This window comes from Prionailurus bengalensis, chromosome C1 (assembly GCF_016509475.1).
Source record: "Prionailurus bengalensis isolate Pbe53 chromosome C1, Fcat_Pben_1.1_paternal_pri, whole genome shotgun sequence".
Classification (NCBI taxonomy): domain Eukaryota; kingdom Metazoa; phylum Chordata; class Mammalia; order Carnivora; family Felidae; genus Prionailurus; species Prionailurus bengalensis.
In genome coordinates this window covers 118,811,694-118,827,551 of record NC_057345.1, presented here as the reverse complement: position 1 = coordinate 118,827,551, position 15,858 = coordinate 118,811,694, and the positions used below count along the sequence as shown (strand labels likewise).

The following is a 15,858-nucleotide window of genomic DNA, read 5'->3' as shown; positions in this document are numbered from 1 at the left end:
ACAAGCTGATTTAAAAATTCATATGGAATTGCATGGGACTCAGAATAGCCAAAACAATACTGGAAAAAGAACAAAGTAGCAGGACTCACACTTTCTAGGTGTTTGTTTTTTTTTGAGCAAGAACATGCTCATATGCACCCCAGCAGGGGAGAGGGGCAGAGAATCTTAAGCAGGCTTCATGCTGAGTGTGGAGCCCAACATAGGGCCTGGTCCCATGACCCTGGGATCCTGACTTGAACCGAAATCAAGAGTTGGATTTAACCAACTGAGCCACCCAGACGCCCCTCATACTTCCTGGTTTTAAGCCTACTGTAAAACAACACTAATCAAGATGGTGTGCTACTGGCACAAGAATAGGCACGTAGGGGTGCCTGACTGGCTTGGTCAGTGGAGCATGGAACTCTTGATCTTGGGGTTGTGAGTTTGAGCCCTGTTTTGGGTGTAGAAATTACTTAAAAATAAAATCTTAAATGGAGCGCGTGGGTGGCTCAGTTAAAGGTCTGACTTCAGCTCAGGTCATGATCTCGCTGTTTGTGAGTTCGAGGCCCACGTCGGGCTCTGTGCTGACAGCTTGGAGCCTGAAGCCTGCTTCAGATTCTGTGTCTCTCTCTCATTCTGCTGTTCCCCCTCTTTAGCGTGCGCTTTCTCTCTCTCTCTCTCTCTCTCTCTCTCTCTCTCTCAAAAATAAACAATAATACACATTAAAAAAAATTCCATTGTATGATACATTGTATTTTGTTTATCCATTCATCAGTTGGTGGACATTTGGGTTGTGTCCAGCTTTTAGCTACTGTGAATAGTGCTGCCATGAATATTCTTGTACAAGTGTTTGTTGGAATACATGTTTTCAGTTCTTTGGGGTGTGATATCTAGGAGTGGAATTGCTGGGTCATATGATAATTCTATGTTTAATTTTTTGTGGAACCGACAAATTGTTTTCTGTAGCAGCTGTATCATTTTACATACCCACCAGTAATGTAGGAGGGCTCCAGTGTCTCCACATCCTCAACGCTTGTTATTTTCCATTTTTTTGATTATAGTCATCTTAGAGGATGTGAGGTGATATCTCATTATGGTTTTGATTTGTAGTTTTATTTAAAATTTTTTTTAATGTTTATTTATTTTAGAGAGAGAGACAGAGAGCACGCAAGGGAGGGGCAGAGAGAGAGTGAGGCACAGAATCTGAAGCAGGCTCTAGGCTCTGAGCTGTCAGCATAGAGCCCAATACACGGCTTGAACCCACAAACTGTGAGATCATGACCTGGGCCAAAGTTAAATGCTTCACTGACTGAGGCACCCAGGCGCCCTGATTTATAGTTTTCTAATGATTACTGATGAGCATCTTTTTATATGCTTACTGGCCATTTTTACATTGTCTTTGCAGAAATGTCCATTCAAACCCTTTGCTCACTTATTTCTTTTAATTGTGTTTGTTTTTCTTAAAATTTTTTTCATGTTTATTATTCTGAGAGAGAGGGTGTGAGCAGGGCAGGGGCAGAGAGAGGGGACAGAGAGAGAATCCCAAGCAGGCTCCATGCTGTCAGCACACAGCCTGCATGAAACCAAACTGTGAGATCATGACCTGAGCCGAAATCAAGAGTTGGACTGTTAACTGAGCCACCCAGGTGCCCCTATTCCTTTTAATTAACAAAAATTTTTTGGTGTGTTCTTATCTGGCTTTTAAAGTGAAAAAAAATTTGGGGCACCTGGCTGGGTCAGTCGGTTAAGCGTCCGACTTTGGTTCAGGTCATGGTCTCGTGGTTCGTGAGTTTGAGTCCCATGTCAGGCTCTGTGTAGATGGCGCAGAGCCTGGAGCCTGCTTCAGATTCTGTGACTTCCTCAGTCTCTGTCCCTTCCCCACTCATGCTGTGTCTTTGTGTCTTGCAAAATAAACATTAAAAAAATTTTAAATGAAAAGAATTTTTAAAAAAATTTTAATTGCAGTATAGTTGACATACAGTATTATATTATTAGTATCAGGTATATAACACAGTGATTAGGCAGTTGTATGCACATTATGAAATGCTTGCCATAAGTGTAATTACCATCTGTCACCAAACAAAGTTATTACGCTATTTTTCCAATGCTGTGCTTTTCATCACTGTGATTATTTTATAACTGGAAGTTTGTATATCTGGGTCCCCTTCACCTATTTGACCCATCCCACCCACCTACCTCCCCTTTGGCAATCATTAACTTATCCTCTGTATTCATGAATCTGTTTGTTTTTTTGTGTGTTTTGTTCATTTGGTTTTTAGATTGTGCACATAAGTGAAATTATATGGTATTTGTTTTCCTGTGTCTGACTTATTTCACTTCGTATAATACCCTCTAGGTCCATCCATGTTGTCACAGATGGCAAGAATTCATTCTTTTTTTTTTTTTTATGACTGAGTAATATTCCATTGTGTATATACACCACATCTTCTTTATTGATTCATCTATTGGTGGACATTTAGGTTGGTTCCATATCTTGGCTATTGTAAATACTGCAGTAAACATAGGGGTGCATATATCTTTTTGACAAGCATTTTTGTTTGTGTAAGTACTCACCAGTGGAATTACTGGATTATATGGTATTTCTGTTTTTAATTTTTTGAGGAACCTTCCTACTGTTTTCCATAGTGGCTGTACCACTTTATATTCCCACTAGCAGTGCATGAGGGTTCCCTTTTCCTGCACATCCTTATTTCTGCCCAACACTTATTTCTTGTCTTTTTTGATACTAGACATTCTGATAGGTGTGAGGTGATAACTGTGGTTTTGATTTGCATTTCCCTGAAGGTTAGTGATGTTGAGTATATTTTCATGTGTCTGTTGGCCATCTGTATGGCTTCTTTGAAAAATTGTCTATTCATGTCCTCCGTTTTTTAATTGAATTATTTGTTTTTTGGGTGTTTAGTTTTATGAGTTCTTTATATATTTTGGGTATTAACATCTTGTTGGACATATCATTTGCAAGTATCTTCTCCTGGTCAGTAGGTTTCCTTTTCATTTTGTTGGTGGTTTCTTTCACTGTGCAAAGGTTTTTTAGTTTGATATAGTTCTAATGTTTATTTTTGTTTTGTTTCTCTTGTGTGAGGAGGGTTATCCAGAAAAATATTGCTAAGGTCAGTATCTGAGAGATTACTGCCTATATTTTCTTTTGGAAGTTTTATGGTTTCAGGTCTCACAGTTAGGTCTTTAATCCATGTTGAGTTAATTTTTGTATATGGTATAAGATAGTGGTCTTGTTTCATTCTTTTGCATATGACTATCCTGTTTACCCAGTCCCACTTATTGAAGAGACTGTCTTTCCCCTAGTGTATATTTTTGCTTCATTTGTTGTAGATTAATTAGGCATATAAGCATGGATTTATTTCTGGGTTCTCTGTCCTTTTCCATTGATCTATGTGTCTGTTTTTGTGCCAGTACCATACTGCTTTTGTTAATATAACTTTGTAGTATAAAAAAATAGCTTTGTAGTGTAGTTTCAAGTTTGGGGTTGTGAGATCTCCAGCCTTGTTCTTTCTCAAGATAGCTTTGGTTATGGTCATTTGATTTATGATGAGGGTTCCAGAGCCATTTATTGGGGGAAAGAATAGTCTTTTCAACCAGTGGTGGTAGGAGAACTGGATAGCCATATATGAGAGAATAAAGTGAAGTTGAAACTTTAGCTGACACCATATACAAAAGTTAACTCAAAATGGACCAAAGACCTAAACATAAAAGTAAGACGATAAGACTCTTAAAACAAAATGTAGGGATAAATCTTCATGACCTTGGATTTGGTTTTTTAGGTACGACATGAAAAACATGGACAACAAAATAAAAAAAAAATAAGTTGGACTTTTATCAAAATGAAGAACTTTTGTGTCTCAAAGGCCATCATCAAGAAACTGAAAAGATTCTCAGAATGGGAAAGAGTATTTGTAGGTTACATATTTGATAAGCACTTACGTCTAGAATATATAAAGAACTGTTACAGCCCAATAATAAAAAGACAACCCAATTAAATTTTTTTTATGTTTATTTATTTTTGAGAGACAGAGCAGGAGTTGGGGGGGGGGCAGGGAGCAAAGAGAGGGAGACACAGAATTCGAAGCAGGCTCCAGGCTCCAAGCTGTCCACACAGCCTGACGTGGGGCTCCAACCATGAACCATGAGATCATGACTTGAGCCGAAGTTGGATGCTTAACCAACTGAGCCACCCAGGCGTCCCAAAGACAACACACTGAAAATGGGCAATGGGGTGCCTGGGTGGCTTGGTCTGTTAAGTGTCCAACTCTTGATTTGGGCTCAGGTCATGATTTTATGGTCGTGAGATTGAGCCCTGTGTCAGGCTCCACACTGGGATGGAGCCTGCTTAGGATTCTCTCTCTCTCCCTCTCTGTCTGCTTCTCTGCTCATACTCTCTCTTTAAGAAAAAAAAAAAAAAAAAGGATGGGGGGCAAAGGATCTGAATAGACCCTTCTCCAAATAAGATATGCAAATGACCGATAGGCACATGAAATGATGCTTGACATCATTAGTCATCAGTGAAACGCAAATCACAACCATGGTGAGATACTACATGTCAACTGTGAAAGTTAAAATGAAGATGTCAGATAATACTAAGTGTTGGTGAGAATGTGGAGAAACTTTAACACTCTTACATTTTTGACGGTCCTATAAATTGTACAACTGCTTTGCATTATAGCCTACAGTTCCTCAGGTGATTAAACATAGTTTACCATGTGACCCAGCAATTCTACTTTTAGGTATGTATCCAAGAGAATTGAAAACATAGGTTTAGACAAAAACTTGTACACAGATGATCATAACAGCGTTATTCTTACTATCCAAAAGGTGGGGAAAAAAAAACCCAGCTATCTCTCAAAAGTTGAATGGATAAACAAAATGTGTTCTATCCATATAATGGGATATTATTTGGCCATGAAGGAAATGAAGTTCTGATACATGCTACATGGGTGAACTTTGAAAACATTGGCTAGGTGAAAGAAGCCAGTCACAAAGGACGACATATTATATGATTCCATTTATATGAAGGTCCAGAATAAAGAAATCTATATGAAAAAAAAGTGTAGATTAGTGGTTTGGTGGTTGCCTAGGGCAGATGGGTAGGGACTGAGGGAGTGGTGGGAATGGTGGTTGGAGCAAAAGCTAAAAAATACAAGGTTTCTTTTTGAGGTATGAAGATGTTTTGAAATTGTGATGGTTGTACATATCTGTGATTATACCTTTGAATTTTGTACTTAAAAAAAATTAATGTTTATTTTTGAGAGACAGAGTGTGAGTCAGAGAGGGGCAGAGAGAGAGAGGGAGACAGAAATCCAGGCTCTGAGCTGTCAGCACAGAGCCCAACATGGGGCTCAAACTCACAAACCATGAGATCATGACCTGAGCCGAAGTCAGACACTTAACTGACGGAGCCACCTAGGTGCCCCTGAAGTTAGTACTTTTAATAGGTGAATGATATGTGAATTATATCTCACACCTGTTTTTAAAGATGCATGGGATTTTGCATACTTGTGTTATATTCCATTTAACGTTTTTTTTAGTACTCAAGAGACATGATTTAGAGTTGATTTCCTTGATTCATTACAGGAAAACAAAATCTGGAGACTGAATATTAATGAAGGCACACGATGATGGGGCTGTGGACTAATCGTGGCAGTGAGACTGCAGGAGAAGGAATGCTTAGTACATGGATATGGTGCAGGGAAGAAAGTGGAGATCAGACCTGAGTAAAATACAATTTCGCTGTGGTGGAGTGGGGGATATTGATTGTGTGGAAGATCATGAGAGCATAGTCTCCTGTCACTGAGAGGAGTAAAAGAATGAAGCGGAAAAAGGAGGGCCCTATGATGGAGTGGTGCAATGATGTGTTTAGAAGCCAGATTTAGAGGGCTTAAAGCAGGGGAGCCTAGGTGGCTCTGTCAGTTAAGCCTCCAACTCTCTTGGTTTCGGCTCGGGTCATGATTTCTCGGTTTGTGAGTTCAAACGCGTGCTGACACTGTGGAGCCTGCTTGGTATTCTCTCTCTCCTTTCTCCCTCTCTCTCTGCTCCTCCCTTGCTCGCGTGCTCTGTCTCTCTCTCTCTCTCTCTCTCTCTCTCTCTCTCTCTCAAAATAAGTAAACTTAAAAAAATCTCTGAAAAAGGAAATAGAGGATTTAAGGGAATTATTGGGGACAATCTTATATTTTTTGGACCTCTTTTAGTCCCTTGTACCTAGTAGGTGCTTAATCAGTATTATTTAGTTATGAAGGGAAGTTGAAGAATTGCCATGAGATTTGGCAGTAACAGGAAGGAAGGAAATAACAGCATCTAGAGAATGGCTAGATAGGGGAGATCTGAGTTTGTTAAATGAATAGGAAAAATGTTTCTCAGAAATTGGTTTTATATACACAGGTGGAGGTTATAGAGTGAGTATTCTAGAGAGGACTGCCATCTTTTGCTGGGAAAGAGGGAAGGCTGATGAAAAGGTAATATCTTGATGGTCTTAATCTTCAGAAAACAGGATGTGAAGTGAGGCGGTGACCTGGAATAATTTATTAGGAGAAAAGAAGAATATAAGCAGCAAGTGATGGTCTAGATGCAGCTGAACAATGAATTTGTAGTGGGTCAGGAGGTGAGTGAAGTAGGTAAAAGAGGACTAAAGTGCAAACTTCCAGTTATAAAATTGATAAATTAGGGTGACAAAAGTAGAGCATAGGGAATATAGTCAGTCATATTGGAATAACTTTGTATGGTGACGATGATAACTGCACTTACTGTGGTGAGCGTTTTGTACTTTATGTAATGGTTGAATCACTATGCTGTATGCCTAAAACTAATGTAATGTTGTATTTTAACTACAGTAAAATTTTTCTTTTAAACGTACAAAGGACTTGAATAGATATTTCTCTAAGAAAATATGCAGATGGCCAATAAGCATCTGAAAGAAAGTATGCTCAACATCACCATTAGGGCATTAGGGAAATGCAAATCAAAATCACGTCCTTTCACATCCATTAGGATGGCTGTATCAAACAAAACCAAGCAAAACAACCCCAGAAAATAACAAATGTTGGTGAGGATGTGGAGAAATTAGAATCTTATGAATTGCTGGTGGGAATGCAAAATGGTGCAGCTACTATGGAAAACAATTGGGCAGTTCCTCAAAAGTTAAAAACATAGGATTATCATATTCCACTCCTAAGTACATTCCCAAAAGTATTGAAAGCAGGGACTCAAACAGATACTTGTATACCAGTGTTCATAGCAGTATTCACAATAGCCAAAAGGTGGAAACAACCCAGATGTTTATCAGCAGATGACCAGATAAACGATACGGTATATACATACAATGGAATATTATTCAGTTTTAAAAAGGAATGAAATTTTGAAACCTGCTACAACATGGATGAACCTTGAAAACATTATGCTAAGTGAGATAAGCCAGACACAAAAGGACATATATTGTATGACTCTACTTATGTGATGTATGTAGAATGGGCAAATTCATGAGTCACATAAAGTAGGAAAGAGGTTATTAGGGGTTAAAGGGAGGGAGTGTGAAAAATGGTTGTTTAATGGGTACAGAGTTTCTGATTGGTATTATGAAAAGTTCTGGAAATGAAGGGTGGTGACAGTTGTACACATTGGGAATATGTTTAATGACATTGAATTGTATATGTTAAAATGGTAAATTTAGTTATGTTAAAAAAAGAAAAGAAACGGAGACTGATGCTTGTTAAGTGGGATCAGTGTACTGGAAGTTCCCATTGTAGTTGGAGAATCTAGGCATTGAGAGTAATTTTGTGAACAAGATAGAGATGAGGTTGTGATAAGAAGTTGGGGGTATCTAATTACTGATCTGAGAGGTGACATTCCAGTTAAAATCTGGGTGTGGTGTGTAACCTTAGGAAATTGGAGCTTGGGAGAGAGCAAAATGCAAATTCTAGCCTTGTCATTTTTGTAGCTATGCAATGGGGTCATATTACTAAAGCCTTCTGAACTTTTTCTATGTTATGTATTTATTAAATGGACAAATAAGCCATAATCATCAGGATAATTGGGAGTATTAAATAAACATATGTTTAAGAAAGAGTAGAAGTGCTGGCACTTAGGTAGGAAACTTAGAAAAATAGAGGACAAATATTTGAGGAAATAATAGATTGTTTTCCCAGAATTAAAGGGAGATGAAAGATCTCAGATTTAAAAGGCCCAACAGAATACAATATAGAGATGAGGAAAAAACCACACTTAGACACATTATATTGAAATTTAAGACTCTCAGAGATAGAGAAGTTTAAAAGCTAACCAAGAATTAATAACATTATTAAGGACCAGAATTCGAATTGTCATCACACTTTTCCACAGCACATAAGCTGTAAGAAGATGAAAGAGTAATACGTTTTGAGTATTGAACAGTGTTGAAAGAAAATAACTCTGAACCTTAAATTTTATAAGGTGACAATAAGCATTCAAGTGTAAAAGCATGTTGAAAATACTCTCAAACATAGAAGACCTTTAAAGATAGGCCGTACAAAGTCCCACATGGAGAACATTTCTGTAGGAAGAACTTAAACGAGTGGAGAAACAAATCTAGCAGATGCTGTTAGGTATGTGTGATGTACAAATGTAAGATGTATAAAGAATGATCAAAATACCAAAATAAAGATTGTCATCTTAAAAAAAAATTAGCCATGACCAAAGAAAAGAAATAGAGAAAGTATGCTCATTGACATGAGGATTGGATGGAGGGGAGATGATGGGCATGAGGGCGTTGTAAAGTTCTTCTCTTGATAAAGGGATATATGGATAGCACTTTTATTTATCAAAAAGAAAGATTGTAAAAAGTGCAGGAAAAGCAAAAATACAAGTTGTATTTTTTTTTTTAATTTTTTTTTTTTCAACGTTTATTTATTTTTGGGACAGAGAGAGACAGAGCATGAACGGGGGAGGGGCAGAGAGAGAGGGAGACACAGAATCGGAAACAGGCTCCAGGCTCTGAGCCATCAGCCCAGAGCCCGACGCGGGGCTCGAACTCCCGGACCGCGAGATCGTGACCTGGCTGAAGTTGGACGCTTAACCGACTGCGCCACCCAGGCGCCCCTACAAGTTGTATTTTAAGGATGTCCATTAAAAGACAGTTTGATGACTGAGTAAAATATATAGATCTATAGATATATATAATTTTACAAGAAATACCTAAGTCATAATTTAAAATTACATAGGAGGAGAGGCATGGTTAGGATGTTTATGAAAATTGTTGAAAATTGAGGATCTTAACAATGCTTTTGCTTATGTGGGTTATATCTATCAATAGTTACCTTATTAGAATTTAAAACTGAAAAATTTTAAAAATAATTTTAAGACAGCAAAAAATAGGGGCCCCTGGGTGGCTCAGTCCGTTGAGTGTCTGACTCTTGATTTCCTCTCAGGTCATGATCTCATGATTTGAGGGATCGAGCCCTGTGTTGGGCTGTGTGCTGACAGCATGGAGCCTGCTTGGAATTCATTCATATTCTCCCTCCCTCCCTCCCTCCCTCCCTTCCTCCCTCCCTTCCTCCCCCTCCCTCTCTCCCTCCCCCTCCCTCCCTTCCTCCCTCCTTTCCTCCCCCTCCCTCCCTCCCTCCCCTCCCTCCCTTCCTCCCTCCCTTCCTCCCCCTCCCTCCCTCCCTCCCTTCCTCCCCCTCCCTCCCTCCCTCCTTCCTTCTCCCTCTCTCTCCTCTCTCCCTCTCTCTCTCTCCCTCTCTCTCTCTCCCCCCCTCCCTCTCCCCCCCACTCTCACCACGTGCTTGCGTGCACACTCTCTCTCTCTTTCTTAAAATAAATACTCTTTAAAAAACCTAAAACAGCCATAAAATAACCCTTGTATGTTATTAATAACATACAAGTATTTTTGTGAAAAATAACTATTTTACTAAACAAAAGAATTTAGTGAGAAGAGTAATTGTCTTATGCACTTTTGCATATCTCATTAATGTCTGGTCTAATAGAACATACTTAGGTTCTGGTTTCTGCTTCTGCATTTACTGTGTTGCAGTATGTTGTTTTGATTGAGTTACATGGGGAGAATCCTAGGACCTTGAGGATCTTTTGAAAGTATCTGGAGGAACCCTTGGGCCCTGAGACCACACTTTGAGAACTGCGTTTTCCATACAAGTTTCTTTGCTTATTATCTACCTTCCCCCGCCATTTGTGTCTTCCGCATTGACGACAGTATTATCTCATTGTCCTGTATTTCCTCCCATGTTCCAGTTTTGTTTTTGCCATTTTCTACCTTACATTGTTTTCCAGTTTAAGGCTGATCTCCAAGACTGATGATTCTAGTCTCTATGACTATCTCTTCTCTAAAATCTGTTGGCAAATACACAGTTCCACATGATTCATACGTTAGTGTTTTAAGTTTTCTTGTGTATTTTCCCTCTCCAGTTACATTATAGAGCTCCTTTGAAGTAGGGACTCTAAAAATTAACAAGATAAGAGTTTGTCCTTATGCACAATGTTCAGTACAAGATAATAATTATTGGTTGAGAGGAAGTGACACTTTCCATGAAAGTGCAGATAGATCATAAATTCTCTTTTGGCTTTAAATAGTTTATTGTGAAATTATAGTATCTTACCCGTTACTTGATACATGGTAGTATTTTTGGTATTGCAAGTAATGTTTTTTTACTTTATTTTTTAAATTTAACTTAATTGAAAATTTTTAATTTTTTTTTTTTTTTTTTAACGTTTACTCAGTTTTGAGAGAGCGCAAGCTGGGGAGGGCAGAGAGAGGGAGACACAGAACCTGAAGCAGGCTCTAGGCTCTGAGCTGTCAGCACAGAGCCCAACACGGGGCTCAAACTCAACGAACCGTGAGATCATGTCCAGAGCCGAAGTTGACATTTAACTGACTGAGCCATCCAGACACTCCCAAAAAAAATTTTTTTAAGTTTATTTTGAGAGAAAACCAGAAGTGGAGGGACAGAGAAGGAGAGAGAGAGAATTCCAAGCAGTGTAGGCACTGTCAGCACAGAGCCCTAAGTGGGGCTCAAACTCAAGAATCCTGAGAACTTGACCTGAGCGAAAATCAAGAGTTGGATGCTGAACCAGCTAAACCACCCAGGCACCCTGCAAGTAATGTTTTTTTAAATAGATCTTCAGTTCACACTTGTTGATCTTTAAAGTCATTTATTGATTAATTTATTTTCTTACCATTTCAGAAAAAAGCCAAAGGACAAGAGCTCTTTGATCAGATAATGTACCACTTGGACCTTATTGAAAGTGACTATTTTGGACTGAGATTTATGGATTCTGCACAAGTAGCAGTGAGTAGCTGTTTTTTTTTTGAAATTCCAGTATGGGAGCAGAAATGGAAAATTTCAGATGATGTGCTAAGTGCTACCAGGCTACATATTCATATGTCATTTTCTTTTTCTTGTAATTTTCTTGTTCAAAAAAAAAAAAAAAGAGTTCTGGTCGTAGCCCATATTACTAGAGCATAATCTTTGCAGATGAGGGTAAGAAATCTGTCTTTTCAGTAACCACTGGGCTGGTTGTTGGGGGTACTAGAGTTTGAGAACCACCGTGCAATGGAAAGGGTGATAGAATGGAGTATTGTGGGTTCTTGGGTAAGTGATGGAAGTTACTGATTTGCAAATTAAGGTGAATAGAGTAAGTTATCTTCAAGATCCCTTTCTGATCTGTGATTCTGTATCTATAAATGTTCTTTGACATGTGCATTTTATTATTACTGGGTTTTTTTGAGTGAGTGAGAGAGAGAGAGGAAGAGAAGACGAGCTGGGAAGGGGCAGAGAGAGGGAGAGAGAGAATCTTAAGCAACTCCACGCCCAGCGCGGAGCCCGATGTGGGGCTCGAACTCATGATCATGAGATCATGACCTGAGCTGAAATCAAGAGTTGGATGCTTAGCTGACTGAGCCACCCAGGTGATCCTGACCTGTGCATTTTATTATTAAAAAAAAATTTTTTTAATGTTTATTTATTTTTGAGAAAAAGACAGATTTATATAAATTTATTTATTAAACTTTTTATTTTGTTATTTTTTTTAATGTTTATTCATTTTTGAGAGAGAGAGAGAGCATGAGTGGAGGAGGGGCAGAGACAGAGAGGGAGAAACAGAATCTGAAGCAGGCTCCAGGCTCTGAGATGTCAGCACAAAGGCCGATGCGGGGCTCTAACTCATGAGCCATGAGATCATGACCTGAGCCAAGTTGGTTGCTTAACCCACTGAGCCACCCAGGTGTCCCCTGACCTGTACATTTTAGATGAGAGAACAGCATATGTAATAGGGTAGGAAGTTGGAGGCTTTTCAAAGATCTGAGTACTATTGGGATTTGACTGGAGGGTATTTGAGAGAAAGTAAGTAGTAGATGGTAAGATTGTAAGGTGGGTTAGTGGCTATATCATCCAAAGTGAATACCAAAACTATTAAATAATAAATAGGCAGTATTTATTCTCTAATAATTGGCATTAGAGGTTTTTCAAGCCAGGAGGTTATATTTTGCTTCAGAAAGCATTATATAGAAATATTGAGTAGGATTATTTGGAATGGGCAGAGATTGAAGTCAGGAGTCATTGCAAACACTGGGGATAAAAGTAACGTTAAGGCCTGGAATAGGCCATTCATAGTAGCAAGGAGAGGGAGGGAGTAGAGATAAGGATATCAAAACATTAAGCCTTGTTTTCTGGAAGTCTGTGATGGAGAGGGATGTGTGTGTATGTGCTTAGTGACACATTAACTGTCATGTCTAGGACTCATAGGAACAATATATAAGACATCTCAAGTTCTTTTTGGAGCGGGACATTCATTCATTTGGTGTGATTAATAAATTAACTAGAATACCTCTATAAGATGCTGTTAAAAACTCTTTCGGAGATGGCTTATCCGTAGTTGGCTTTATAGAGTATCTTGGCTAAATTTACAGCTGTTAATAATGTTAGCTGTAATTTTTTTCTCTGATTTCCCTACTCCTAGTCTCCCTTCCTGGGTTGAAAGAAATTAAGCATGAGCATTTAGCAACAGACTACTGGTTAGGTAAATTTTGGTACACTTGTACAGTGGAATACTCTGCAGCTCATTAAAAATCGTGATTTTCTTTTGGGGCGCCTGGGTGACTCAGTCGGTTAAGCATCCAACTTTGGCTCAGGTTATGATCTCACGGTCCATGAGTTCGAGCCCCACATCAGGCTCTGTGCTGACAGCTCAGAGCCTGGAGCCTGTTTCAGATTCTGTGTCTCCCTCTGTCTGACCCTCCCCCATTCATGCTCTGTCTCTCTCTGTCTCAAAAATAAATAAAGGTTAAAAAAAATTTTTTTTTTAAAAAATCGTGATTTTTTTAAGTATACTAATTGACATAAAATGATGTCAAGAAGAGAATTACAAAACAGTATGAGTTTTTCAATTTTAAAATAAGTGGACATATGTACACATATACATGAAAAAATTTGCAAAACTCTTTTCTGTAGTTTTAGTGTTCTTATCTCTGGATGGAATTTGTGTGGGAGGTGTTTTATTTTTCTTCTTAATGTTGTTTCTCTTTGATTAGACTAAATCCATCAAGGGCAGGGAATGAGTGTAGCCTCTGTTGCTCGGCATGTAGCAGACACACAAACCATTGAATTAAATTCTGGTGCACTGCTTAGTTTGATATAAAGGCTTTGTTCACTCTTGAGTTTAATATCATTCACTAGTCATCTTTCAAATAATAGAATTACAGTCTTGCAAGCAATGAAAAAATAAATGATGTTAGGGATAAATAATTCATAGCATTCTGTTTTTTGAGGGGTTGTAGAAGAAGAGGTCGAAATATGCTAACATTAAGTTTCAAGTACCTTCTTTCCTTAAGATCTACAAATACAGTAGTCTCTCCTTATTTGTGGTTTCACTTTCCATGGTTTCATTTACCCGTGTTCAACCCCAGTTTGGAAGCAGATGATCCTCCTTCTGACATATTGTCAGAAGGTCACTGGTAGCCCAGCGCTACGTCACAACGCTTACAACATTCACCTCACTTCATCTCATCATGTAGGCATTTTATCATCTCACAGCATCACACAAAAAAAGATGAATACAGTATAAGATATTGTGAGAGAGAGAGAGAGACCACATTCACAGAACTTTTATTATGGTATATTATAATTGTTCTATTTTATTATTGTTATTAATACCTTATGTGCCTAATTCATACATTTAGTTTTATTATAGGTATGTATGTGTAGGAAAACATAGCATATGTTGGGTTCGGTAGTTTGTGTGGTTTCAGACATCCACTGGAGGTCTTGGAATGTATCTCCCACAGATAAGGGGGACTGTTGTCATTGGGGAAAGAAATAGACATTTCTTTCTAAGAAGTGGCCATTGCTAAGCTGTATTCTTTGCTCGTTGTTAATATCAATAATCACTGAATTGTTAGATCCATTACTGTTTCTTCCCTCATTTGACACACGTATTGTGCCTTTCTTCTGGTTCTAACAAGTTTTTGGTAAAGCCAGCATTAGAACTTTTTTCCCCCCCCAGCTTTAAAGTTTTATTTATTTAAGGGGCGCCTGGGTGGCTTACTTGGTAAAGCGTTTGACTCTCGATTTTGGCTCAGGTCATGATCCTGTGGTTTGTGAGATTGAGGCCTGTATTGGGCTCTACAGTGATGACGCGTATTCTGCTGCTGATTCTCTCTCTTCCTTTCTTTGCCCCTCCCCTGTTGCACATGCACACACGCGCTCTCTTTCTGTCTCTCAAAATAGACTTTAAAAAAAAAAAATGAAGTTTTATTTAAATCATCTGTACACCCCACATGGGGCTTGAACTCATGACCTTATGATCAAGAATCGCATGCACCCCTAACTGAGCCAGGCAGGTGCCCCAGAACTTTTAATCTGTGCTCTTTTTAGTTCTGGTTTATCCTTCCCAATGCCCAGAAATCTAGGCATTAAAATTAAAGTTAAGTAAGATTTATTTTTAGTTTCTGTTTTGCTGTCACTAGAATACTCTGGAGTTGAACTAGAAGGACAGTAGCTGGTAGATGAAAGCTATTCAAAATGAGCTTTAGATAAACCTTTAATTATTCTTAAACTGCTAACGCATGATTCTACAATTTTATGACATCAGTAAATAGAGAAGACTTTCTGGTATTTGTCACATGACCAGATTTAACCCCAGAATGAAACAAAATTGATACCTTGCAAACAGTTCAGTTTGTTGGTGAAGATAGTGAACTTGATAGATCAAGTGGACTTTTTGGCCAGGATCATCTGTGTAAATTAAGTTAGTCCTATGATTTTCACATCTGTTTGTCAAATTTAGTGTGTAGACCTAAATGTAGAATCCAAAGAAGGTTGAGGCAGGGTAAAAAAAATAAAATGACTGAGGGCCCTAATACCAAAACCAGATCCAGACACTACAAAAAAAAAGGACTACAGGGCAATAGCTCTGGTGAACAAAGATATAAAAATCCTCAACAAATATTAGCATATTAATATGTATTAATATGTAAATATATGTATGTATATAATATACATATAATACATATATACATACTGAACTGAATCAAGAGTTGAACACTGGGACTGAGCTACCCAGGTGCCCCTATTTCTTTTAATTAAGAAAGTTTTTTTAAAAATTTTAAACATTTAAAAAAATATATATCAATAACATTTTTACAGAACCAGAACAAATAATCCTAAAATTTGTTTGGAACCACAAAAAACCCCAAATGGCTAAAACAGTCTTAAAAAGGAAAAACAAAATTGGAAGTACCACGCTTCTAGATTTCAAGTACATTACAAAGTTGTAGTAATCATAACAGTATGGTATCGGCACAAAAGTAGACACATAGATCAATGGAACGGGATAGAAAGCCCAGAAACAAGCCCACAAATATGGTCA

General features: G+C 38.2%; 1 protein-coding gene across 4 annotated transcripts in view; it reads left to right on the top strand.

Moving 5' to 3' along the window:
• EPB41L5 (erythrocyte membrane protein band 4.1 like 5) overlaps positions 1-15,858 on the top strand; it is a 141,457-nt gene that overhangs the window by 13,004 nt on the left and 112,595 nt on the right. For all 4 annotated transcript variants that reach the window (XM_043576567.1, XM_043576566.1, XM_043576565.1 and 1 more), the window contains exon 3: positions 11,178-11,282. In XM_043576567.1, coding sequence (XP_043432502.1) covers positions 11,178-11,282 — 105 coding nt within the window. The remainder of the gene's footprint in view (positions 1-11,177; positions 11,283-15,858) is intronic.